Raw genomic sequence first — 24,736 nt, forward strand, 5'->3', positions numbered from 1 at the left:
GCCGCCCTCGGGTCACGTGGCTACGGCGCCCGCCGTCTCCACGGCAACGCGGCCTAGCAGCAGCAGCGGGAGGCGGCAAGAGGTAGGGAGCCTGGTTGTTTTCACGGCTTCATCGCTCTCTCTCGTTCTCTCTCTTGGTCTCACACGCGACGTCGCCAACACGTTCATCGCGAACCAAACACAGGTTACTCCTCCCCCATACCCCTCATCGCTTTCTCTGCCGAGTTGCGTCCGCCGGTGGCTCTGCCTCGACTAGCAAGTGGCGTTACCGTTGCTCTCGTCGTGGGCAAATGAAAGCGAGTGCAACGATTAAAATTATTACAACAATTTAAATGATCGCAAAGATTAAAATGATCCATTCTTAGTCGCGCGGTGTTCTAAGCAATTTCCAGAAAGGTCGGTGGCTCGTTTTGTTCGTGCTTCGAGGAGGCGATGAAACCTGGGGGTAGATCTGTTTGCACTTAGTCACATATTCACTTTAAGATGTTTTCTTGTTCATGTTTTTGTTTTTTGTTTGTTGCGGTTGCACCCGATTCAAGAGCCGAATGGCTCACAAGGCTCTACCTAATACATGAACTTGAACTTGAGAATTCTGGACGGCTTCTAACATCAGTGGCTGAATGATGTCGGAGTCGGCCCCTGGCACCTTCACGAGTTCACCTCCACCCGTGTGCACTGATCACCGGCGTGGGGAAGTATGGCCCAACAGCCCCGACGAGCGGCTCGGCGTGGGGGGAGAGGCCTTCATCCAGCAGTGGAGTGGCCAGGAGGGTTAATGTCGCAGCTATTGAGGGGCTGAGTCTTGGCGTGGTTTGGCACTGGTTTATTGTTTTATTGTTTTTGTTGTCTTCCCCGTGCTTTATATTTAGTGACTTGCTTATCTTCTTTTCTCTATTTTGCACTCACTTTTTTTTATTACTCTTTGGTTCTTTCGGTAAAGTCACGTCGGTGAAAATAAAATAACTAAATTAAATCACGACGTTTCGGGCACAACACAAGCGTCCCTTCATCAGCAAACACTATCGCTGAAGTATGCAAACGTCGTGATTTAATTTAGTTATTTTTATTAATATTTTTATTTTCACCTATGTGACTTTACCGAAAGAACCAAAGAGTATGGATCCTTGCAGTCACGAAAACTTCAAATCCTTTTTTTATTGTTTGCTGCTGTAACTCGCTCCCTACTGGACGTCTGTGAAGAAGAGCTTCATAGCTCATCGGATTCCTCCTCCAGCAGTCTAAACAAAGATGCTGATTCTGAAACGAGCACTGATTTAAATGGTCACCCCCTCCTCAAAAACACGACGGACTTTATCTTGTAGTTGTGACCCAATCTCCCTCTTTGCGACGGGAGTCCATCACCTTCGTTATTTATGTTTAACGAGGGGGTGGGTGACAGCAGCACGCCCGACCGCCTTTGTCTCCCCAGTGGCAATGTTCACACACCACAGCAGTTACTCTTATGAGGCTGAGTCTACCTAGGGGAGGCCCAGGAGCGGTTGAAATAATCGTCACCGGTGGTGGCCGTGAGCGGGAATCGACGTCACAGCTCACTTGCTGTGCAAAAAATAACTGCATTATTGACCTCCCCCCCCCCCCCCCCAATAAATAATAAAGTGCATTTTTATATTTTTTGCATGGTATACAGTCTGGAAAGTACCCACATGGCAAATTTCCAGTTTGTTGCATGTCGGGAAGTACGCTAAACATTTTGAACAGACGCATAATCACAACTTTGCCTTTTATATATATGGAGATAAAACTCTGAAGATTTCGAATTGTTATTGGGGTTTTTGTTGTTGTGTGACAGCGGTTTGGTTGTTTATTTGAGTCTATTGTGGGTTCGAGCCTTTGGGTTGCGTTCCACTCCGCTGGTGGCCGTGAGTTGGCAAGGCGGTCCATGATTGTGTGACAGGGCTGGCCGCCCGTTCCTTCGAAAGGCTCTCACGGTGAACGTTCAACGTGGACGTTGAACGCCGTCGAGGGGTGACTCCGGCTCATTGTGACCCTTGCAGAAGTTTAGGCAGCCGAGCGATGGCCAAGGCCCTTCGCTGCGGGTTTATCGCTCTTTTAAATAAAACCACAAGCAACCGGTGGCCAGAATTCTCTCGCGCTCACTCTTAATCTGCACACACCACTACCACCAGGCGCGCCGTGGCGAGGAGGGTGGTCTTGCTCGCTACTCTCTCACACAACACATTCGTGCGGAGGGAGCTGGTAGGAACGTTGGGTTGCTCGGTCAATGGACAGGGTCAACGGCGGCGTGGTGTATTCCGCAAATATGGCCGACTGTGAGGGCGGGCACAAGGCGGCGTGAGTAGGTTAAACGTTGAGTTTTATAAGGACACCACGGGGTGACCAGCCCCTCCCCACCCAGCCCCACCCCTCCCACCCCCCACCTAGCCCTACCCTCCCCACCCAGCCCCTCCCCACCCTCCCCACCCAGCCCCTCCCCACCCAGCCCCACCCCTCCCACCCCCACCCAGCCCCACCCTCCCCACCCAGCCCCTCCCCACCCTCCCTGCACGACGGACGGACACAATAATCCCCTGTGGGCTTGTGTAACCAGGAGGTTCAGGCCTGCTATTACCCCCCTATCCTCCTCTCTGGTGGCTGGTTCAGCACCTCCATTCACCCGCCTTGTTTGTAAAACAGCCCACGAGGCTCTCCTCCTCGCTGTCACCCGGTTGAGAATGTCGAAGCAGCCCCGCCACTCAGTTTGCGAGCCGTGCAAGGTCGTGATGTCCCTACGCTGTTCTCCCAGCAGCTGTGTTGTTCACGCCTGGGTCTCGGAAAGCAATGTCGTGGTCAGCTGACCGCGCAGCCCACAGAGGCCGGTGTAAAGATGCTTTGTGTCTCGCGCAGATGGACGAGGCGGAGAGTGAGCATGGGCCAGGGACCGCACATCAGGCGTTCCTCACGATGGAGGAACTCGGCGATAAACTGAAGCTCCTTCGATACGAAGAGACTTTCCTCAAACAACACAACATGAAGCCTCTCTCCAGGCAAGGCACACAGACATGTCAGCATATTTAGTCTTACTCCTTGCTGCCACCCAATATGTCGAGTTATAATCGGATAGATTTGTTAAGTGTCCAACTTGTCATTTTGCTGTATAAAGCTCCCAATTTTAGTTGTCTCCCTACTGCGCATGTTCTACTATTTTGTGCAGCGTATTAAATGCGGTTTTATTTAGATGCCGTATAAATCAAAACTGAATTGTCTTGCGTTATCAGTAATGTTAAAACCGTACGACTGTTGGATGGAGGAACAAACGGGCATAGCATGGGGTATAGAGGATGGGCGCATGTGGTATAGAACAGTGATTCCCAACTTCAGTCCTCGTAACGCCAAATTGTACACCTTTCCATGATTACCAACAATCCGATGCATGAAGTGTGTGCAGTGGCTTAATTTGGATGAGTAGAAAAGATTGGAAATCACGAAAAGCTGGACTTTGGGTGGTCACGAGGACTGGAGTTGTGAAACATTGGAATGGAACACTTTCGGGGTGCCACTGGTTACTTTTTGGTGCATTTCTCTCCAAAAGTATGCAGTGAGCCGTTCTCTTACAAGCAGAACAGACACAATAAATGCTCCATTACAATTTCAGTCCTTGGTTTAATTTTTATTTTGTTTTACGCGTCAATTATAAGCTGTGCTGTTTTGTCATTTCCCAGGCATTACTTTGCATTGGCCACTAATCCAGGCGAGCAGTTCCATGCGTTTGCTTCACTAGCCAGCTGGCTGATCAATCAGGCAGGACGGCCCTTCGAAGCGCCACACGAGCACGATGACCCCAACGCCACGCTGGCCCGCATCCTCACAGAGCTGCGGAACACGGTAACAACACGCATGCCTTGGATAACGATGACGGTAACAATAATTAGAAGGCATTTGTCGATCCATTGCCGGATGAAGGCCTCCCCGCGCCATGTCATTTGATTTGTGCATGTTAATTATTACATGTCATTACTATACTCTTTGGTTCTTTCGGTAAAGTCACGTAGGTATAAAAATAAAATAGATCACGACGTTTCGGGCGCAACACAAGCGTCCGTCATCAGGTGGGAAAGCATGGCCTGCTGCTAATGCAGACTAAAGGTTTTTCAAACCTTATACCTACGTGACTTTACCGAAAGAACCAAAGAGTATGGATTCCTGCAGTCACGAAAGTTTCAAATCTACATGTCATTAATTGACGCTTAATCATGGGGGTGCAGGGGTAGCATGCACGGTGGTTGCTGCGCGACACTACGGCACCGGTGACCTGCGCTTGCTTTGCTGGCCACGACTAACTGAACCAGTGCTGGGCTCCGAACCCTTCACCAACCGACGTTGACCAATGTGGTGAATTATGATTTAACAACTCCCATTACTGACACGGGAGTATAGAGGCCTTCATCCAACAATGTCTAAATTATGATATTATTTACGCATCAGCACTTAACTGTACTTTCCAACATATTACTGTCACGTTTGAATACCGATAAATAGAAATAAGCAGCACAAAAGGGTTGCACTCATACACATTGTAAAATGGTCACAGTCACCCTTCTGGAATCATTCTCTGACAATATGTGGAAGTTATGGAAACACCAAAAATGCTTCGTCTCATGTCATGATTCCAGTGGCAGAATTTCATGTGAACGTACATCATGTATTTATGCTGATGTGTTCTTGTGTGCGTTTATAGGGAGCTGCGGTGGATTTCCCTCCGTCGCGGCTCAAGACGGGCTGTGGGGAGCTCGTATGCTACACCCTGGATCGGTTGGCAGAGGCCGCACTGACGCACAGCAACTTCGCATGGCAAATGTACTGTGCTTCTCTACGTTACACCCAGCCATATTACCACTGTGCACAAAACCAGTCTTAGAATGCACAATTTTATTGAATTCTATTCCAAGTGGAATCAGCCGCTGTGTAGACCAGAGGTCACTTGAAGGGGCTTCGCAGGAGGCTCTGTGCTATCGACTTCTGTGTGCCCATCTCTGACACAACAACAACTTACACTGCTCGGTGAGAGATCCGAGCTGATTCTGTCCCATGACGTGACGCTGATACGATTTCCATAATTGGGATAAAATTGGGGAAATCTATTTTGTTTCGGCGCGGTCAGCTGCAGCTACTCCGACTCATCTCTTCATCATATTCCATGTAAACTCACTGCTAAGTGAACATCTCATTAGTGAAGCAACTGTTGTTAGTTGTCTTGTGCTTGATCAGCTTATTCAAATGCAAAATATGTCTTGATTTCATTTTTGTCCTTGAGTCTCTCTCTTGCAAAAGAGATTTGTTGTTCTGTGGATGATTATCTGGTTACATGAAAGATTTAATTAAATTGTCGATATTTTCTTGTTCAGGTTAGGGTCAAAACCTATGAAATCGTTTGTAGTTCTATTTATCATAAGAGTGGACCACCTTATTCTTGTCTCACCCCCACAGGCCGCTGTATCCAGAGGAGGTGCAGGAAGATGAGGCGATCGTGATTGATGACTCCGAGCTCACTCTTGATAAAGTGGAAGAAAGCGCCGGGGTGTGTATGTGTGTATCTTGCCGAATAACTCTGTTCGCCGCACGCCGTGGAGAAGCCCTCAGCCAGCAGGGGATTTGTGAAAGTGCGGTCCATGTTCATGTTGATTGAGTGATGTTAATAATGACTGTGTACAACAGGGGAATGTCGATGATTATGAAGATGAGGAGGAGGATGAAAACTTGCTCGACTTGGACAAGATTCGGAGCAAGAAACAGGTATGTGTGTTAATTCTAGATTTGAAGCTTTCGTGACTGCAAGGAATCATATTCTTAGGTTTTTTCGGTAAAGTCACGTAGGTAAAACATCAAAATTAATGAAAATAAAATCATTAATTTTGATGTTTTACCTACGTGACTTTACCGAAAAAACCTAAGAATAGGTATGTGTGTGTGTGCAGCTCTCCTAACATCACTCTGTGCAATGTCTCGTGTTTGCCAGCCTGCATTTCTTTTACCAGAATCAGAATTTGTATTTAGACTGTAGGAATCCGATGAGCTCTGAAGATCTTTTTCCCAGATGTCCACTGTGGAAAGTGGTGTACAGATCTATCCTGTGCCTTTCTGAGGACAGCTGAGCCTTAAGTGGGTATCTGGTGTGATTTGTACATATCATCACTGGGGAGACAATTCGCAGACAGGTGTTGTTCTAGTCACAACATCCACAAATATGCCCTTCCATGACGTCTGTAATATGCGTGGGGTGGCGCGGTGGCACACACTGCGCCATGAACCCAGTGACCTGAGCTTCAATCCCAGCCATAGCTAACATCATTGGTGAGTGATTTCTAAACCAGTCCTGGGCCCCACCCTTCACCAAAACATACTGACCAGCGTGGTGAAGTATGGTCAAACAAACCCCAATGACCTTCAATGCGGAAGCCTTCATCGAGCAGTGGATTGACGAAAGGATGTCAACGTGACATATATACATGACGATACATTCCTAAATAAATAAATAAAAATTGCCTTTGATTAGCTGTTTTAAAAATTTCTAATTACTAATTACAATTGTGAATCAAGTTTGTTGCCGTGTAGTAGTACATTACCTTTGACGGTAATGACGTTGGGCGGTTGTGGCGGTTTGGCGACGGACAGGAGACACCTGGGCCCGACGTCCTGGAGTCGCAGACCGATGCAGCAGCGTGGAGCCTGGAGTTGGAGCGCATCCTCCCTCAGCTGCGGGTCACCGTGCGCAGCGACCACAAGGTTTTAACTCTCTCTCAACACGCAACCGGAAGGGTCGAGAAATTCGACGCGCGCGGCGCCTGAATGCGACCGCGTCTCCAGACGCTTCATGTTGGGATAGAAAGGCGGGTGGGAGGGGGGGGGGGTCGATCGGGGCAGGGAAACACTGGAGAGAGGACAGCCTCGGACGAAGCGACCGGGGCCTACCCCAAAACCCTTCTGTTTGCGGTTATCCACGCAGCAGCGGCTTTTGTCTAACGCGTCGAACAAATCGCGCGCTTTCAGATGCGCTTCTGCGGCCGTCTGGAACGCTCTTCCAATAGGAAGCCACTGGAGCTGTGCACTTCTAAATCCAAATTGAAAACTCATTTCTTGAGGACTGAGTTTTGTGTTTAGTTTGTTGTGCTTCCCCCTGTTGCCAACTTTGGGTGCGAAAGAAGTTCAACATACATACATAACAGCGAGCCAAGGGGTACACCCGGACCAGCCAGTATTGCATCGACAAGCAACAGGGCAGTGTCAGGGGGTGTCTGGGAACTTTCACTAAAAATCCCCAGGGACAGCTGGGGCAGCAACCACCAGGGCAGCATCTGGGGGCCAGGGCACAGGCTTTAGACATACAGGTGGCTTAATAATGGGAGTAAAAAACGTGATTGTTGACTGTGTGTTGAACTTCTTTCGCACCGTACGTAGCCAACTGTGCTAATCGGAGGTGCGGGGGAAAAGCTGCAAACTAAACACAAAAAGCAGTTCTCAAGAAATTAATTTTCAATCGAGATTTAAAAGTGTCTACCTCCAGTGGGTTCCTAATAAGTCCACCGAGCGTTGCTACATATTACCGTGTACTTTGAATGAACCACGTGTGTTCTGCAGTAACACAATTGACTGGTCGACTTGGGAGCAAGGCTACCCTGAGAGTGATCTATGCCTGATTGTGTCCACCCTTAGGACTGGCGATCTCATATTGAGCAGATGCACCAACATCGTCAGGGAATCGATTCTGCGCTTCTGGACAGCAAGGTTTGTCTTGTTTATGTACGCGCTTGCGTCTAGACACACACACGCGTGCGCACACACGACACACACATTCTGAATTTACACAACCTGACTTGATACTAACATTGTTGTATCTACGAAAACGATCAATGGTGCAGTCAATATACTGATGTGTGTGGAAATTGGTGTGTACAGGCAGTGACCCACTTTTGTATGTTGTGTACTCGACATGTATGGATTTGCAGATGCGTGGAGCAGTGGTGGCAGTGGTCTGTGCACTCCGCTAATAACTCGGAGAGCAGAGTTTGATTCTTGACCACAGTTAACATCAGTGGCGAGTGATGTCTGAACCAGTCCTGAGCATGCTCACCCTGATCAACCTGCTGCTATGACCAGCATGGTGAAGGTCAAACAATCCTCATGAATGACATGACATCGAGCAGTGTATTAATAAAGGGCTGTAATTCATATTATTGTTGGCTTAAATGCACGGGTTTTTATGTCCGTGTACATGTGTTGAGGAATAATTGTTGGTACATGTGCTGGTGCGTTTGTAAGTGAATCCGTGCATGTGTGTGTCTCTATATCGGTAGTGTAGTGGTTAGCGCACTGCTCTATGAAACCCGGTGATCCGAGTTCGATTCCCGCTCACGGCCACCACCAGTGACGATTAATTATCTGAACCGGTTCTGAGCCTCCTCCCCTAGGTCGATTCGGCCTCAAATGAGTACCTGGTGCAGTGTGTAAACATCACCACTGGGGAGACAAAGGCGGCTGGGCGTGGTGCTGACCACCGACTACCTCATGTACTGGGCCGGCCTTCATAGGTGCTGCTCGCTAACAGCACTTGCCCCGACAGTATGTTAAGTCTACGCTGGGGATCTTTGTTTTTTGTCATCTCAGGGTCAGCTGGAGCGACTGCAAGAGGAGATGTCTCGGACTCTGGAGAAAATCTCGAGCCGTGAGAAGTACATGAACGCACAACTCGAGGGTCTCATCCAGCAGTACCGCACTGTGCAGCAGCAGCTGGCGCAGGCAAGGAAGGGCCCCCCCCCCCCCCCTCATCAACTTACACCACCAGCCCCGGCACTCATGCCAGCCCCAGCGTTAATGTTCGTACGTCTGTTGGACTTCTTTCGCACCGTATGCAGCCAACCGTGCTAATCGGGGGTGCGAGATGTGCGATGAGTTCACGTTACCCTTCTGGCGGCTAGAGGCGCTTACCATTCATGGCTGTGTCAAGAAGAACTGTGCTTGAATGGATTCGCGACTCTGAATGTTGTCCGTTCAGTGGATCTCTGGGGCGTCGTTCGAAACGTCCCGAAAACCAGCCGCTGCTGCTGCTGCCAGTGCCGGGTACTGAGTAATGCGCTGGTCGGGGCGGTGGCGCACTGCAAACTTAAGTTCGAATCCTGGCCAGGGCTGACATCATTGGAAAGTAATGTCTGAAAAAGTCCTGGGCACTACCCCCTTGACAAACCCTGCAGCAGCAGCTAGCGCAGGCAAGGACATCCATCCCCCTAATCAACTTACACTACCAGCCCTGGCACTCATGCCAGACCCAGCGTTTATGTATGTACGTGTGAACTTCTTTCGCACCGTACTTAGCTAAGGTGCAGGGGAAGGACAACAAACTGAATGCAAAATACAGTTCTAAAGAAATTACGAGATTTAAAAGTGCATAGCTCCAATGCTCGTTCCAGATTAACGGTGATGCCAGTCCGAAACAGTTGTTTTCATTCTTACAGAAGGTAATCCAATGCAACATTTAACCAAACGGCGAATGGAAGATACAACTTGGGATTAAGAATGTTTACGTGTTTACCAGACGTGAAGGTGCGCTTGGGATAACAATGTTAGAACCGGAGGCGGTATGACAGCAGGGCACTCGCATTACGTTGCCGATTAAAATTCGTACGCTTGTTCACCCAGGAGAGTCGTCTCACGACTCCTTGTCAGCAGGATCCTGCCAAGTTCTTCGTAGAAGGAGGCGGTGATTGCGAAGAAGAGGCGATGATTGCGATGTGCATTCCAATTGACTGCAAATCTTCCGTGCCGAGTGGGAAGCTGGATTTTTCGTTCAGCCTTTAAGGAATCTCAGAACTCAAGTAGAATTGAGCCTGGATGGGGCCCCTGCCGTGCATCGAGCGGATGCTGTCGGCTTTTGCGTGCGACACTGAGCAGCAAAGGGCAGCGCAGCAAATCCATTGTTGTACTGCACTCTGCATCGGAATCTCATGCTCTCTCCGCCTTCACCAACTCGCGCTAACCAGCGTGGTGAAATACGGCCAGGTAACTCCCGCGACTCGCATGGCGTGGGAAGGCCGCCATACAGCAGCGGGATTGCTGAAAGGGCACGCGGAAATATACATTTGAGAGGCGAGAGTGAAACGTGCTGCAAATGACGATGGTTTCGACCGTGGCAGTGACACGGTGCTGTTGCTTTCAGGTCAAGGATCAGTACCGGCAGGGCAGTGGAGGGGTGACCGAACGAGCGCAGACGCTTGCCGAGGTTTGCGAGACAAACGTCGTCCATTCACCTTTGCTCACACGAACACGCACGCTCACGAGCATGCACGCACAGACACGCTCGCTCGCTCACACGAAAACGCACGCTCACACGAAAACGCACGCTCACGAAAACGGACGCTCACTCGCTCGCAAATGCGAAGGTGTGCGTTGCAATGCTCAGAACTTCCCGCACGCAATTTTTTAATGGATGCCAAGCATCGTAATTGAACCTTTCCGAACCAGTCAGCAATTCAGAACGCCTGCTTGTTGATAGCCGTCGCTAACCATCAAATTAACTGAAATCCGTTATCAGATTGTCATTTTGCCAAGATGGGTGAGCGGGGTGAAAGAGCGGGGGGGGGGGGGGAAGTGATTGGGTGGAACCTGTTGAGGGGTGGCTTAGTGACGACTTAGTGGAGATGTTTGTGTGAAAGGTGAGAGTTGATATCAAGTGGCATGAGTGGTGTGTATGACGAGTGATCAGCATGGGCAGTGTTAGTGATGTAAGAGTCGTGAGTGAGTGGTGCTGGTCTTGTGTTGTCCAGTGGTAAGTTTAATCTATTTATATTAACGGTTGAGATTTAGATACAGTATCACAATAAGCTGAAGAATATTGAATGTTTCGGTGTGCCATTGAAGAACCTGCATTTTGTATTCTTTGCTCATTTATAGTTTAAACACAACATTAAATAAGTGCGTGTTTTCACAATTTAGATCACAGAAGAGCTCGAAAAGGTGAAACAAGACATGGAGGAAAGAGGAAGCAGCATGACTGATGGAGGTGAGTGTGGATAGTTTATTGCTGCACGCATAGCTGTGTGTACATGTATACATGGTGTTGCACGCATATACGCAACGTCTACTTAAGACATCGGCCAAGCGGTGGACCATTTCTTCCCCGACGTCACCGTCCACCGCCTTTAGCTTCACGATGGCCAGTGCAGTACCAAACAGACGCTCGGTTTGTGCTTGACTGTGCACCCGCCTGGTCTTGGACTCACAACTCCCCAAAGATCCCCCCCCCCTCTGCCCACCAGTCAGAGACCTTGTGTGCAGGGCTGGTAACCCCTCCTGGCATGTTGTGAAGGCCCGTAAGGAGCAGACCGATGTGACGTGATCGGGTTAGACCCGCTTCCACCACTACAAATGCGTTTACGCTGAACATTTACTTACTGTGAACAAGCATGCCGCACGTGCGTTGTGAGGTCGTGTGGATTGGAATTCACGTATGTTGCTCACATCCGAGAGGGCATCCAAGCGTCCTTGGCTTGGATGATTACCCGTTACCCATGAGCCGAAGCTGCTACCCGTAGATGTTAAAGTTGCCCGGAGCAAGACTCGGTCCCAAGTGTGCACGCGATGCATGGGGTTGTCACCATTGCCGATAGGGGAGCACTGTTCCTGCAGACGCTCCCAGCACGTGGAGCAAAACGTTGGACATGGTGCCAAACAAACCGAACGATGCAGCGCCACCGTGCACCAACTCGGCCAAGATAGCCCCCTCTCCCAGCCACGTGAACTGCTCCACGTAACGCAAAGTGGCGCGTGCGGTTTCTGTTGGGACAGGGCCCCTGGTGCGTGTCAAGCAGGCCCTCACCCGCCTCAAGCAGGAGACGGAGCACATGAACGTGCGCGTGGGGGTCGTGGAGCACATGCTGCTGCAGGCGCGCGTCAGTGACAAGCACGACATGACTCGCGATATGCACGCCAACGGCACCTACTAGGGCGTCACCCTCCTCCTCATCCACCGTTGCCACTCTACTGCATCCAGGACCTTCATTTCTCTCAATGTTTTCTGTATCGCCGGTAGACCAGGAGCTGGCATGCGACTTGCAACCATGGCAAGATGTATATAATGGGTGCGGTGTGGCGGCTGCCGAAATATTATCTGGGTCAGCGAGCCACAGGCAGACCCCGGCTGAAATGTGAAGCCCCGACGGCATGGAAACCCACGTCCATTAGTCATGAGCAAAGTCGAATGGTCCCGTAACTTGTCAATGTTTACATGTTAAATGGCATGTAGCAGACGTGCGTTGAACCATCCAAGGAGCTTTGTAAATGCATTGTTCTCTCGGCTACCGTTACTCGAGTTGAAATGTGTTTCATAATAGGGTTTTTCCCCTTTTTTCTGGCAATAAAACCGAAACCTTTTCACAAGGATTCATGTCTGCATTAACCACAATACTTGCAGTCAAAATGCAAACATAGTATGTTTTTTTGCATTTTGACTGCAAGTATTGTGGTTAATGCAGACATGAATCCTTGTAAAAAGGTTTCAGTTTTATTGCCAGAAAAAAGGGGAAAAACCCTATTATTATATTGTGGTACAGGCAAAGGAGGTCTAATGATGTATTATTTCATTTGAAATCATTCCATGGTAGAATTGGTAACCTTGAAGGTGCAGCTACAGAACACTCGTATTGATATGTGTAACCGTGACGATGCCAAGGTTACATATATTAAAACTGCAGCATTATATAGCTAAATTAAACAAGTGATGTGTTGACCATTTTCGCTTAAATTCACGGATCGGGAACGATTGCCAGAAAACCGACTTCTCTGTTCAACGCAAGAAACATTCTGCTCATGTTCTCACTTTATTTCTCTTCTGTCCACTTCCAAAAATATTCCTTCACAATGTAATTTACATCAAATGGAATGGTGAATATAACATGTTTCAATCTGCAATTGTTAAAACTTGTACAATGTAAACCACAAATGGCATGGCAACCTAATACGGGGGCATTTTCAAATCATGTGTGATGTAAATCGGCATAATGATGACATTTACACAGTTTATTGGACATTTAATTTAACCACTTTACAAGTACTGGTCTTGCCAGAATGGCGTCCACTTTGCTTATTTCAACTCCCAATTCACAACTCGATTGCACGGATTTTATTTTGTTCACACTCGTAAAACGAACACAGAAACGCGAACAATTTTACAAAGTCGGCAGACTTGCGACCAAATTCACTGCAGCAGCTTGTCACGGATGGAGCTGTGGCAGAAGAGCTTCAGCTTCCAGGGCAGCACGCGCACCTGCACGTCCATCGCCTCGTACTCCTCGCTGTCGATGCTGAACCAGCCGCCCTGCACCTGGGGGGCCAAACCCATCATCCAACACGTGAAACGCTGGGCAACCGGAAGAGGTCACTAGCTTATCGACGAAAAGGCGTTCTCCTTCACATTCGCATCGAACCATCTAATTTACAACGTTAGAGTCACACTTGCTGTGGTGTTATGGCGAGCGCACTGGGCGTGCAATCCAGAGGTTGCTTGTGTTAGATTTTGATCTCCTGCCGCAGCAGTTGAAACTGCTGCAAGTTTCTCAGATCTCCCCGCCTCTGTCCATCTCCCAGCAGTGTAACTGGTCACAACCACAGCGGATCGGCAGGTGACGCGTGCTGGGGAAAGTGCGAGTATTTACACCTCCGAGAAGATTGGCCAGTTTAGAAGAGTAGGCCAAAGAACTCCCTCTATTCATGGGGCTCTAGAACTCCCTCTATGGAGGCCATTCTGCCAGCAGTGGCATGAACTATTGCAAGTCTGCACAGCTCTTTCTCTGTACAATAAACTTATACTCTATAGTATTACATCATTCTAAATTACCATTTTCTTCAATAACACATTGTTGTTTTGTTAAACGAGTTTTTGGTACGCCTATAATGTTAAGTGACATTCTGAAAACACGCCAACTATGGATACATTCCATATGTGTTCACTCCTAAATATTCCATAATGTTAATAGTTAACGAAGGTTTATTTCTAATATTATTTCTGTTCAAAACATGGCTATGTTTATTTGTGTGAAGACTAAACAACAGATTGGAAGAGTTTGAAGATAATCTTGCAATTATCTAGGCAGTGTAGCCAAGTCGAGCCATCTAATTGAAGAGGTGACTTCTGCTATGTTTGTGGTCTGACTGGCATCTTGTCTATGGCATGCATGATAAGAACATTGTCATTAATTAACTAAATGCCAACAACGTATCTTTGAAGTGCGTGGTTTCCGGTTTGTGTTTCCCATTTCTCAAGCGTTCGCTTTGCTGCCGCGGGCGTCTTGAGGAGTTTGATTTTAATTAAATCTCTTTTAAGCAGCAATGTGGTCGCACGTATCGTGCAACCCTCCCTCACCTGCGGCTTGAGAGAAACCTCTTTGGCCTGTAGCTTCGTGCAGTCTTCGCGGACTGCGTTTTCCTTCTGCATCCTGCGAGGGGAGCGCACGCCATCACTGCCGTGTCTTCCGCACGCTCACGGCCCAACTCCAGCGGTTTCTCAAACTCAAGTCCTCGCGACGCGCCGCGGGGTTTCGCCTTTTCACGTTTACCAGTCGCAAACTCGCTTACCCTGCACGAATGAAGTCCATCTTTGTGACGGCGGAAGGCATCAGAACGATGTCCACCGCATCTGGCTTCTGTTGGGGTGTCAGAACAAAGCAACTTGTTGTTTAAGCGTCACCAAAATACGTACGCTTTAAACGCTCCTAATAATTGGAATATATTATTTATGTGCTATTGCCCCAAACATCTCCTTTTAGATATTTTTTACTTTTAAGGTAACAATGTTATTGTGATGATTTTTTTTGTGAATTGTACAAAAAACAATAGTTGGCAGCCACTGCTGGAAGAAGGGCTCTTCACAACGCTCCGCTTGCGACCCGAACCTCCAGTAACCCCCACCACCACCTGACTGACCGGTTGATGTATCATATGATGCTTGGCTTGGTTTGTGTTTTATTAATCTTTTTTGTTTGAAAGTGACATTATTTGCACATTAACAACAAAAAAACAACACTAAAAAAATTATAATTTATAAAGCCACCGGGTCATCTGCGTGTTGCAATCGTGGAGCCGGAATGCAGACGCTGACCCAGAAACGAGGGAGACGCGGGAGGGGGGGGGGGGATGTCCACAAACCTTGAGATCGAGCACGGCGTTAAGGCTGCTGATCACCACCTCCATCGAGGAAATCTCCATCTCGGTCTGTGGCGTCTCCTCCACTGGCTTCTCTGCACAATGAGGGCACACGACACGGCCGCCTGTACAGCAGCGGCGTGAGCTCGCTCGCTCGCCCGGCACACCCACACTGGGCGAGCACCCAACGACGCAACAGGATCTTGAGAGCCCCGTCAGGATGTCTAAAACCGCACTGTTCACCGGTTGAATGGTTCTCTAAAACAAAAGCGTTCATTATCACGGACATAACTAACGTGAATCTGACAAAACGATTCACTGCCTTGGCAATTTGTCGTTTTCACCAAAATCGGACAAAGCGGAACATTTGGCGACACGTAAATCCACGCTTCGTCATTATCAACAATGGTCAAATCGCCGCTGGGCGACGGCCTACCCCACAGTCTTGGTGTTAAGTGTGGTCTGGTTAAGTGTGGCCTGGTTAAGTGTGGCCTGGTGAAAAGGTAGGACGTGGGGGGGGGTGGTGGAGTTATAACCGCTCACTGTGCTACACGTGAGCAACGCACGGCGTAGCGAGTGTTGCGACGTAGCGAGTGGTGGTGTGGCGAGTGTGGCGGTGTGGCGAGTGTTGCGAGTGGCGGTGTGGCGAGTGTAGCGGCGTGGCGAGTGTTGCGGTGTAGCGAGTGTTGCGACGTGGCGAGTGTTGCGGTGTAGCGAGTGTGGCGGTGTGGCGAGTGTGGCGGTGTGGCGAGTGTTGTAGTGTAGCGAGTGTTGCGGTGTAGCGAGTGTGGCGAGTGCGGCGGTGTCCGGGGGGGTGGGGGAGCCCACCTGGCACTTTACTCTCCTGCAGTCGAAGGAATCTGTTGTAGATTCTCCTCCACAGGGAGGCCCGTGGCACTGGGCCGGGGCTTTCCTCCACATACTCGGGCCTCTCCGCTGGCTCTGCGTACGACAGGAGGGCATGGCGGCTCGGAGGCCACTCCTGAAAGGGAGGCGTACAAAGACAAAGATCCCCCGTGTAGCCCCAACAGACAGCCGAGGCAAGTGCCGCTGTCGAGCAGCACCGATGAAGGCCGGCAGTGCACCAGGGGGGTGGGGGTTGCCAGCGCCACGTCCAACCACTTTTGTCTCTCCCAGTGCAAATGCTTGCACACCACAGCAGGTACCCGTTTAAGGCTAAGTCGACCTAGGACCTCGCACACCAAACACACGTGGATGTACTCGTGGTGAAAGCAAGCTTTTTTTAAAAATGTAAATTAAGGCTCGTGACAAAACTGCACATTTGAATGCGAATTTTCACAACGTTCTCAATCAACTGCTTTGACACGGATCGGACCGTTGGACGCTGACGAGTCACAGGGAAGGAAACTGAACAGCGCACCAAGAAGCGTGGAGGAGGTGCAACGCTTGGAATCTCACCGACGCAGAGGAACGCACGTGTTGGAGAACGTACGCGGGCTAAAGACACCGAACCGACGTCAACTAAAACTTAGCGCACTTGGCCGGTGGTTGAGACGAACGGCAGTGGCTGCAAGAGGGAGCGGGGGGGGGGCACGCCCGCAACGTACATCCACCGTAGAGATTAAACCATCAACTAAACTCTTTTTATATTTTACCACGTAGCTCTTATTCAAAAGTAACCTGGCCACAAGTGATAGCTCAATGAAAGCAGCTTATGACGTGGAAATTTACAGAAACCAAATACTCTGAACGCGTGTTGTTGATTCTAAATGCGGAAGGGAAAAACCGGAGGACCCTAGAGAAGAATCCAAGCGACCACGGGGATGGAGAGAACACGCAAACTCCAAATATACAGCAGGCTCCAGGGGCTCGGGATCAAACTGACAACCTCCTGTATCCCAGGCGAGGTAGTTAACATCTCGCCACCGTGGCAAGATGTTCACCACCTCGCGACAAAATCTGCTCGTGTGCAGGAGGCAGACGGATTATTCCATCGCACGAACGAAGGTCTCCAGCAATTCTTGTTGCTCTTCTTGTTTGTACCACTTGTTTCCCCCCCGCGTTGTGACTTTGCACGCAACTTGCGCTCATAACGCCGCTCATAACGCCGCGCATAAAACAGCCACAAGCCACACGATGCACGGAGCGCGACGCTAAGGATTGTGACGGAATGAGTCGCTGAGTGGCGACCACCGGGTACGTACCTGGAAGGTGCTCAATAAGTAGGAGGCCACCTTCTTCAAGGGGCCAAGGTACCAGTACCTGCACAACAACAACAACAGGCGTCAGCGTACTCCGTTATTTGAAGATCACAGCTGTCAACCCAGACGGTTGTGGGTGCGGTACTGCGAGGGATCTTCTGTTGAACTTCTCTCGCACCGTACGTAGCCAACCGTGCTAAATCGGAGGTGTGAGGAAGAGACGACAAAATTTCGATTTGAAGCTTTCGTGACTGCAGGGATTCATCTTCTTGGTTCTTTCGGTAAAGTCACGTAGAAGGGAAATAATTAAATAATAAAAATAAAACATTATAAAACAGGTCTGCCGGGAAGACCTGTTCTTCACCTGAGAACGGCTGCTTGCGTTGTGGCTGAAACGTCGTTAGAATTATTTTATCATGTTTAATTTTTATTATTTTATTATTTCCCTTCTACATGACTTTACCGAAAGAACCAAGAAGAAGAGACGACAAACGGAGGATCCTGGGTACCTGGGGGCGCTGGCCTGGGCGTCTCGGTAGTTCCCCCAGCGCAGCTCCGACAGGGCATACACCGGCTTCCCCTCGACGCCCTGCCCACGGAGCAAGGCGCACGCAACGTTGCGTTTCACAAGTCATATTTTTAAATACTTTTTAAAAAACACGCTTTAATTAAATGTACCGTACGAGTAATGGCAGAACTCCACGACTCGGGGAAGTGGCCCCGAGGCTTGCCATAACGTAAGGGGCCGTGGTGATTTACAGCCAACGTCAGTTGAGCGTGGACAGTTAGAGCCAAGGCGAAACATAACATATAAAAAAGATGGTTTAAAAAAAAATATATATATTTTTTTAATGATAGAATATAGTATTGTCATCAGTAAGACATAAGTATACAAAGTTTGCAGTCGATACCACATTGGGAAGTGGGTTAAAATTGAGTTACAAGATTTGAGGATACGACGACGACAACAACAGAGTGAGTTAAATAAAAGCGTGTAAAAAATACACGGTCATGTGTCGCTTGCCGCCCGGCCGCCGATCGGGACTGTGCGGGATCTCGTGGAAATGTTTTCGAGCGACGATAAAAGATCCGTCCCGTTCACAGCGGTCAACCGGACACGAGAGACAACGTTGGTGAGCGCGCGCACCATGTCACGTCTCGATCGACGGAAAGTTACGCGCCGAGTAAACATTCGGAACACATCCCCCGCAGGGCCCCGTGCTTTTAATCGGAGAAAAATATAAGCCACGGATGCTCGTCGCAAAGAGCCGAACAGCGGTGCGAGCTGTTCAAGTGGACCCTTTGTTTCGTGACAAGACACCAAGAATACAATCGGAACACAAACTGGAGGTTAGGGGGGGGAAATAATTTAAATAGAACAAAAAACAGGCGCCCTTACCACGACTTGAAGGACATCGACGGGAACCGTGCTCCCCCTGACGATGGCGAGCGTGGCGCTGGTGATTCTCCTGCGCACACGCACGCCGCACACGCACGCCGCACGGCACGCACTCGCTCGCTCGTATTCTGACACGACAGTGGCACCGCTTCATGCGCATGTAAAAACTAAACTGAAAACTGCAATGTCCATGTTTAAATTGTTTGCACAAGTCACAACAGAAACCACTCGCCTGCGTGCTGCACACGACGCTCGGCCCAGTGGTAGCGTGCCCGCCGCTTGTTACGGACGTTCACGGTTCGAATCCAGCGGCCGCCCTGATTGTTAGCGGGGCTCTTTTAGCCGCAACACGACGCGCCGTCCGCTTCAAGGCGGACGGCGTTAAAAATCCCGTTAAGCCATTCGCGTTTGTAGGCCGTCGCGTGTCGGCATCACGGTCCAATTTGCCAAATTCGAACATTTACCCACGAATGACTCGATTTAAATCGACGTAGAAATCATCGTCCCTCGCCGCGAAAACTCGGCAGGACCCCTCCTGAACAGGTCACGAGAGCTCAGCGAGACTTTCCCGGACAGGCAAGCGCACCGTGACGTTCAGCGCACTGGGGGGCGAGTGTGCGAGTGTGTGAGTATGTGTGTGTGCAAGTGAGTGTGCGAGTGAGTGTGTGCCACGCAACGGTGCGACCACGGTGACGACGGTGTGACCCAGAGCTACGTCGTCGTCCCGCGGCTGCGGCGGCGTCCATCGCGGGGGCCCAGCACGCACACGGGGGGGTGGTGGGGTGGGGGCCACCGTGTCTCGGTGCTGCTGCTCGCTCACCTGACCTGGTCCTCCTCCTGCAGGTGAACAATGCCGCCGACGGTGTTCACTTTGCCCAGCGGGATGATCCCAATGGGGATCTTACTGAAGTCGGCCTGACAAAGACAAAGACCACCCCCCCCGCCGTATAACCTTCAACAGACCGTTCATAATCAAGGTTTTAGGGTTAGGTCGTGTAAGTGTGAATGTATCGTAACCCTCCACCACCCAACGCAACCAGTAAGGGTTGTCACGTAAACAGCGCGCCAATTCGTTACTACTTCAGCCCACCGGTGTGTTGGAGAGTAAGTCCACAACATTTACTATTTGAATACCGTGACGTTTCGCTGGTAATTACACCCAGCAAATCGCCCAACGATGCGGGATGTAATTACCAGTAACGCGTCATTGTTGACGTGACAAACCTTCCTGGTTGTGTCGGGTGCTGGAGGGATACGACAAATTTATCCTCACGCGATCTAACCCAAAAAACTTTATTATGAATAATATTGGTTGCGAAAGCGTACTAAGTGTTAAATTTAACAAACTGGTTTAACACGTAGTAGGCTTTCATGACCAATAGTGTTAATAGTAAATGTTTAATTGGGTCAGATCGCGTAAATATAAACGTGTCGTTAGCCCACCACCACCCTTACTAATTGGCCTGCGGGTGGCACAATCTAACCCCTAAAAAAGCCTTTATTATGAACTTTAAAAGAGTGCTGGGGCAGGTGCTGTTAGCGAGCTCCTAGTTAGGCCGGCACGGCACACGAGGTGGTGACTGGCCAGCTCCATGCCTGGCTGCCTTTGTCTCTCCAGGGGCGATGTTTACACACAACACCAGGTACTCATTTGAGAAAACGAATTTCATTGAAAAATCATTTCTTTAGAACTGCTTTTGTGTTTAATTTGTTGTCCTTCCCCCGCACCTCCGATTACGACGGTTGGTGCAAAAGAAGTTCAACATGCACACATACAATGAGGCTGAGTGGACCTAGGCGAGGCCCAGGACCGGTACAAATAATCGTCACTGGTGTTGGCCGTGAGCGAGAATCAAAACTCGGGTCACCGGGTTCGTAGCGCGGCAACACCGCCGCCTCGGAGAGGATGGCGCGTATCGGCGTTCGCCAATCCAACCCTGCTTAGTCTCCGAGGCCAATCGAGATCGGGCAAATTCTGGGCGGTGCGGTTACAGTCGCACCCAGATCGCTGCTCTCAAAACAAACACAGCTCCGTGCCTCGATGTTCTTGGCAATGCTAATTCCAGACTAATTCGGTGTTGGGAATGATGAACGTTGCTCGTGAATGATGAACGTTGCTCCCGCACGGCGATGTTCTCAAAAGGTCGACTCACCTCGTCGTCTCTTCTCAGCATTCCCGTAACAACCTGAGCGCACACGGACAACGTCGTCCATCGCGGTTACAACCGCTTCACGGCAACGTCGATGCAGAGACACAGACTCAGCAGACAACGGTTCGCGCAGAAATAATCATTCACAGCCCCCTTTGTCAATCCACCCCTCAGTCAGTCGTGACCGTACTGCTGCAGGTTTGTGAACGGGGGGGGGGGGGCCCAGGACCGTTTCAGACATCACTTTCCAATGATGTCAGCCGTGGCCAGGATTCGAATTTAGGTTTGCCAGGTCCAATTGCGAAGTGCACCGCCGCTCCGACCAGCGCATTACTAAGTACCCGGCACTGGCAGCAGCGGCTGAAGTTGGTTTTGGGGACGTTTCGAACAACGCCCCAGAGATCCACTGAACGGACAACATTCAGAGTGGCGAATCCATTCCAGCACCGTTCTTCTTGACACAGCCATGAATGGTCAGCGCCTCCAGCCGCCAGAAAGGTAACGTGAACCCATCGTACACCCCGCACCTCCGATTAGCACGGTTGGTTACGTACGGTGCGAAAGAAGATCAACACACGTACGTATAAAACACGCGCGAACCCAACGATGTTGACCGTCACACAAGCAGGCTGTCCGCCCGCGTGCTTCGCCGCGGACTCACCTCGAGCAGAGTGCCGTTCCCTCCGGCCACCACGATGGCGTCGGTGCGGTCCAGCACCCCCAGCAGGTCCTGCGCCTGCCCCTCGTGATCGGTCTGCGGCAGAGGTCGCAAACGGGTTTTGATTCCTTACCCGTACCCGGCCGCACCAGAGTCGCAAATGGGTACCCGTACCCGGCCGGGCAATCCGATTATTTAAGGGATCGTTTCGGCAAAAAACAACAGACGTATCACCGGCAATGTGGATCGTTAAGCCACGTCCGTGGACGCCGATGAGCCCGGTGCCAGACGTCGGCAGCTACCGCCACGGACTGCCGCACTGCGCGCTGCCAGAGGCCGCCTCAAGATTCCCAATTCTCGTAACCGTAACAAGACAACGATCGTAGGTAAAAAAATTACTTGATTTATAACGCACACGAAGAAATTGTGCAGCAAATCACAGATGAAAGTCATAAGTGTGGTTGCAGTGGCTGCACTACAATCGTTTTAAAAAAACAGGCCAAGAATAGACTTGTGATAGAAATTGTACAAAGGAAAATTAACCAGATTTCGGAGTATGCACCAGTCCACGTGCCTATAGTCAAAGCGCCGGGGACTGCACCTGATCTCGCCCGGTCGTGAAAGCCAAGCAGGCATTAGCCTGTATAGCGCCTAGATGGGCCACCACGAACGCGTAAAACAGGCGTTTTCGGGGCCTGTGTGGGTGTGAGAAGCAGCAAGTATAAATGTTTCCGACTTCTCAGCTCCGACATCTGTGCTCCCCACCTTCACGAATCCGCACTGAGCAGTGTGGTGAAATATGGTTAAGTGATGCCCCCCCCCCCCCCACCACGACAAACCACATGGCGTGGGGAAGCACTCATCCAGCAGTGGATCGACACCAAGGGCTATGCACGGAGACAACGTCTTCATGGCACTTGCCTGTCTGTGAATGTATTCAAGAGCCCACGCGAGCCTAGACAAACGATCCAGAGTGCACATTCTCACCCGCACACGTGCACGTGCTCGTTACCTTGACCACGGTGACTTCAAATCCCGCCAAGTGAAGGATCGGAGCGGCGTTGAGGTCAAACAAGTTTTTGGCCTTCCTGGAAACAACCGCGGAGAACGGGCAGAACGTGCAAATCATCTCCACGGACGACTCTGAAGCGCCCGCCGTGACCTTTTATTTTTCACCTATTTCACCCAGAGTAATCCTTTTATTTTTCACCTATTTCACCCAGAGTAATCCTTTTATTTTTCACCTATTTCACCCAGAGTAATCCTTTTATTTTTCACCTATTTCACCCAGAGTAATCCTTTTATTTTTCACCTATTTCACCCAGAGTAATCCTTTTATTTTTCACCTATTCCACCCAGAGTAATCCTTTTATTTTTCACCTATTTCACCCAGAGTAATCCTTTTATTTTTCACCTATTTCACCCAGAGTAATCCTTTTATTTTTCACCTATTTCACCCAGAGTAATCCTTTTATTTTTCACCTATTTCACCCAGAGTAATCCTTTTATTTGTCACCTATTTCACCCAGAGTAATCCTTTTATTTTTCACCTATTTCACCCAGAGTAATCCTTTTATTTTTCACCTATTTCACCCAGAGTAATCCTTTTATTTTTCACCTATTTCACCCAGAGTAATCCTTTTATTTTTCACCTATTTCACCCAGAGTAATCCTTTTATTTTTCACCTATTTCACCCAGAGTAATCCTTTTATTTTTCACCTATTTCACCCAGAGTAATCCTTTTATTTTTCACCTATTTCACCCAGAGTAATCCTTTCATTTTTCACCTATTTCACCCAGAGTAATCCTTTTATTTTTCACCTATTTCACCCAGAGTAATCCTTTTATTTTTCACCTATTTCACCCAGAGTAATCCTTTTATTTTTCACCTATTTCACCCAGAGTAATCCTTTTATTTTTCACCTATTTCACCCAGAGTAATCCTTTTATTTTTCACCTATTTCACCCAGAGTAATCCTTTTATTTTTCACCTATTTCACCCAGGGTAATCCTTTTATTTTTCACCTATTTCACCCAGAGTAATCCTTAGCACACACACAGTGGGAGAAACACGGCACGTGCGACCGTCACACCGCACGAGCACCGAGGTCCCCGCGTTAATAAACTCCACGCACATCTACGTCTCTATTTAAGGAACGAAACAGGAGGATTTCTCCACTAATCTGGCTGTCCGCCTGATGAAGCTGGTTGTAATTACTGGCGAAACGTCGTACTCAAGATTGTGAATGTTGTGGCTTGGCTCTCCAACACACCGGTGTGCTGTACTAGTGACGAATCGGCACGTTCCGTTTACGTGACAACCCTTACTAGTTGGCTGTGTGGGGTGGTGGCGGGTTTAACGACACATTTATTTATTTACACGATCTAACCCAAATAACCTGTATTATGGATGTTATTGGTCGCGAAAGCCTCCTACGTGATAAATCCATGCGCAGCGATGGACGATTGGCGAAGGGGGCAGGGCTCTGAAAATGTAAGCCCTCAGTGAAGACTGCATGCAGGCGGTGGACGTGTGATAGGCGGTGGACGTGTGATAGGCGGTGGACGTGTGATGGTCGATGGACACCCCACGCGGGATAGAGGTAACCTTCTATTTGCAAGAGAGTTAAGTCTTGCAAATGGGAATGTCCTCCTGGTCTCTGGTTCAAAAAACTTTACTCTCTCTCTCCATGTGTCTCTCTCTCTCTGCTGCTATTCCTATTTGCTTAACTGTGCTGTACTTTGCTTTATTTGCTTTGATTTCATGTCGGTGACCCAGATCACCCTTGCGAAATGAGACTCACATCCAGCTCGATTGAACCCTCGCAGCTGGCTAAACAGCGTTCACTTTGAGTGCCGCTCACCCGTTGCTCGCTGCTGGGTTGAGGAACACGGTGATGCGCTTCGGGGCGTCCGCCAGGAACAGCCGTTCATTTCCAAACACCTGGTGACAGACGGGGCCAGAGAACCCAACACGATCAAACGCTCTACACGACGATTTACCAGACACTGGTGTGCACACGCTATTATTATTATTCACCTGCCGAGGTAGTTGCTTGCGTGGGTGGCCACCGCCGATATCCGGCCACGGTTGTTAACATTAGCGACGAGCAATATCTTTCTGTTACATTAAAGTTGATGGGCACAGGTTCAAAGGCCCAATACGCCAGGCCGCTAGGATAAACAGCGCGATTAGTTTCGATTGAAAGCTTTCGTGACTGC

The 24,736-nt window shown here is 49.5% G+C and overlaps 2 protein-coding genes across 3 annotated transcripts in view; one reads left to right on the forward strand and one right to left on the reverse strand.

Moving 5' to 3' along the window:
* Positions 1-14,333, forward strand: IFT57 (intraflagellar transport 57). 2 transcript variants are annotated; one of them, XM_078610806.1, is made up of 12 exons: positions 1-82; positions 2,866-3,005; positions 3,681-3,843; positions 4,697-4,815; positions 5,446-5,536; positions 5,674-5,751; positions 6,631-6,741; positions 7,669-7,740; positions 8,620-8,751; positions 10,166-10,228; positions 10,942-11,008; positions 11,794-14,333. In XM_078610806.1, the coding sequence occupies exons 2-12, from the start codon at positions 2,866-2,868 to the stop codon at positions 11,949-11,951; spliced, it is 1,194 nt and encodes a 397-aa protein (XP_078466932.1). In that variant the 5' UTR covers positions 1-82; the 3' UTR covers positions 11,952-14,333. The 2 variants fall into 2 exon arrangements, with proteins under 2 accessions (XP_078466932.1, XP_078466933.1); XM_078610807.1 differs by lacking the exon at positions 1-82 and adding an exon at positions 101-184.
* LOC144730193 (acylglycerol kinase, mitochondrial-like) overlaps positions 12,812-24,736 on the reverse strand; it is a 15,625-nt gene continuing 3,700 nt past the window's right edge. Inside the window, exons 3-15 of the mRNA XM_078610805.1 lie at positions 24,379-24,458; positions 22,526-22,601; positions 21,517-21,609; positions 20,859-20,891; positions 19,526-19,620; positions 18,706-18,775; positions 17,816-17,895; positions 17,310-17,367; positions 15,973-16,126; positions 15,148-15,239; positions 14,578-14,645; positions 14,366-14,438; positions 12,812-13,327 (exon numbers count right to left, since the gene is read on the reverse strand). Coding sequence (XP_078466931.1) covers positions 13,202-13,327; positions 14,366-14,438; positions 14,578-14,645; positions 15,148-15,239; positions 15,973-16,126; positions 17,310-17,367; positions 17,816-17,895; positions 18,706-18,775; positions 19,526-19,620; positions 20,859-20,891; positions 21,517-21,609; positions 22,526-22,601; positions 24,379-24,458 — 1,098 coding nt within the window. The 3' untranslated portion in view covers positions 12,812-13,201. The remainder of the gene's footprint in view (positions 13,328-14,365; positions 14,439-14,577; positions 14,646-15,147; positions 15,240-15,972; positions 16,127-17,309; positions 17,368-17,815; positions 17,896-18,705; positions 18,776-19,525; positions 19,621-20,858; positions 20,892-21,516; positions 21,610-22,525; positions 22,602-24,378; positions 24,459-24,736) is intronic.

The sequence above is a fragment of the Lampetra planeri genome, chromosome 35 (assembly GCF_965212315.1).
Source record: "Lampetra planeri chromosome 35, kcLamPlan1.2.h2, whole genome shotgun sequence".
Lineage (NCBI taxonomy): Eukaryota > Metazoa > Chordata > Hyperoartia > Petromyzontiformes > Petromyzontidae > Lampetra > Lampetra planeri.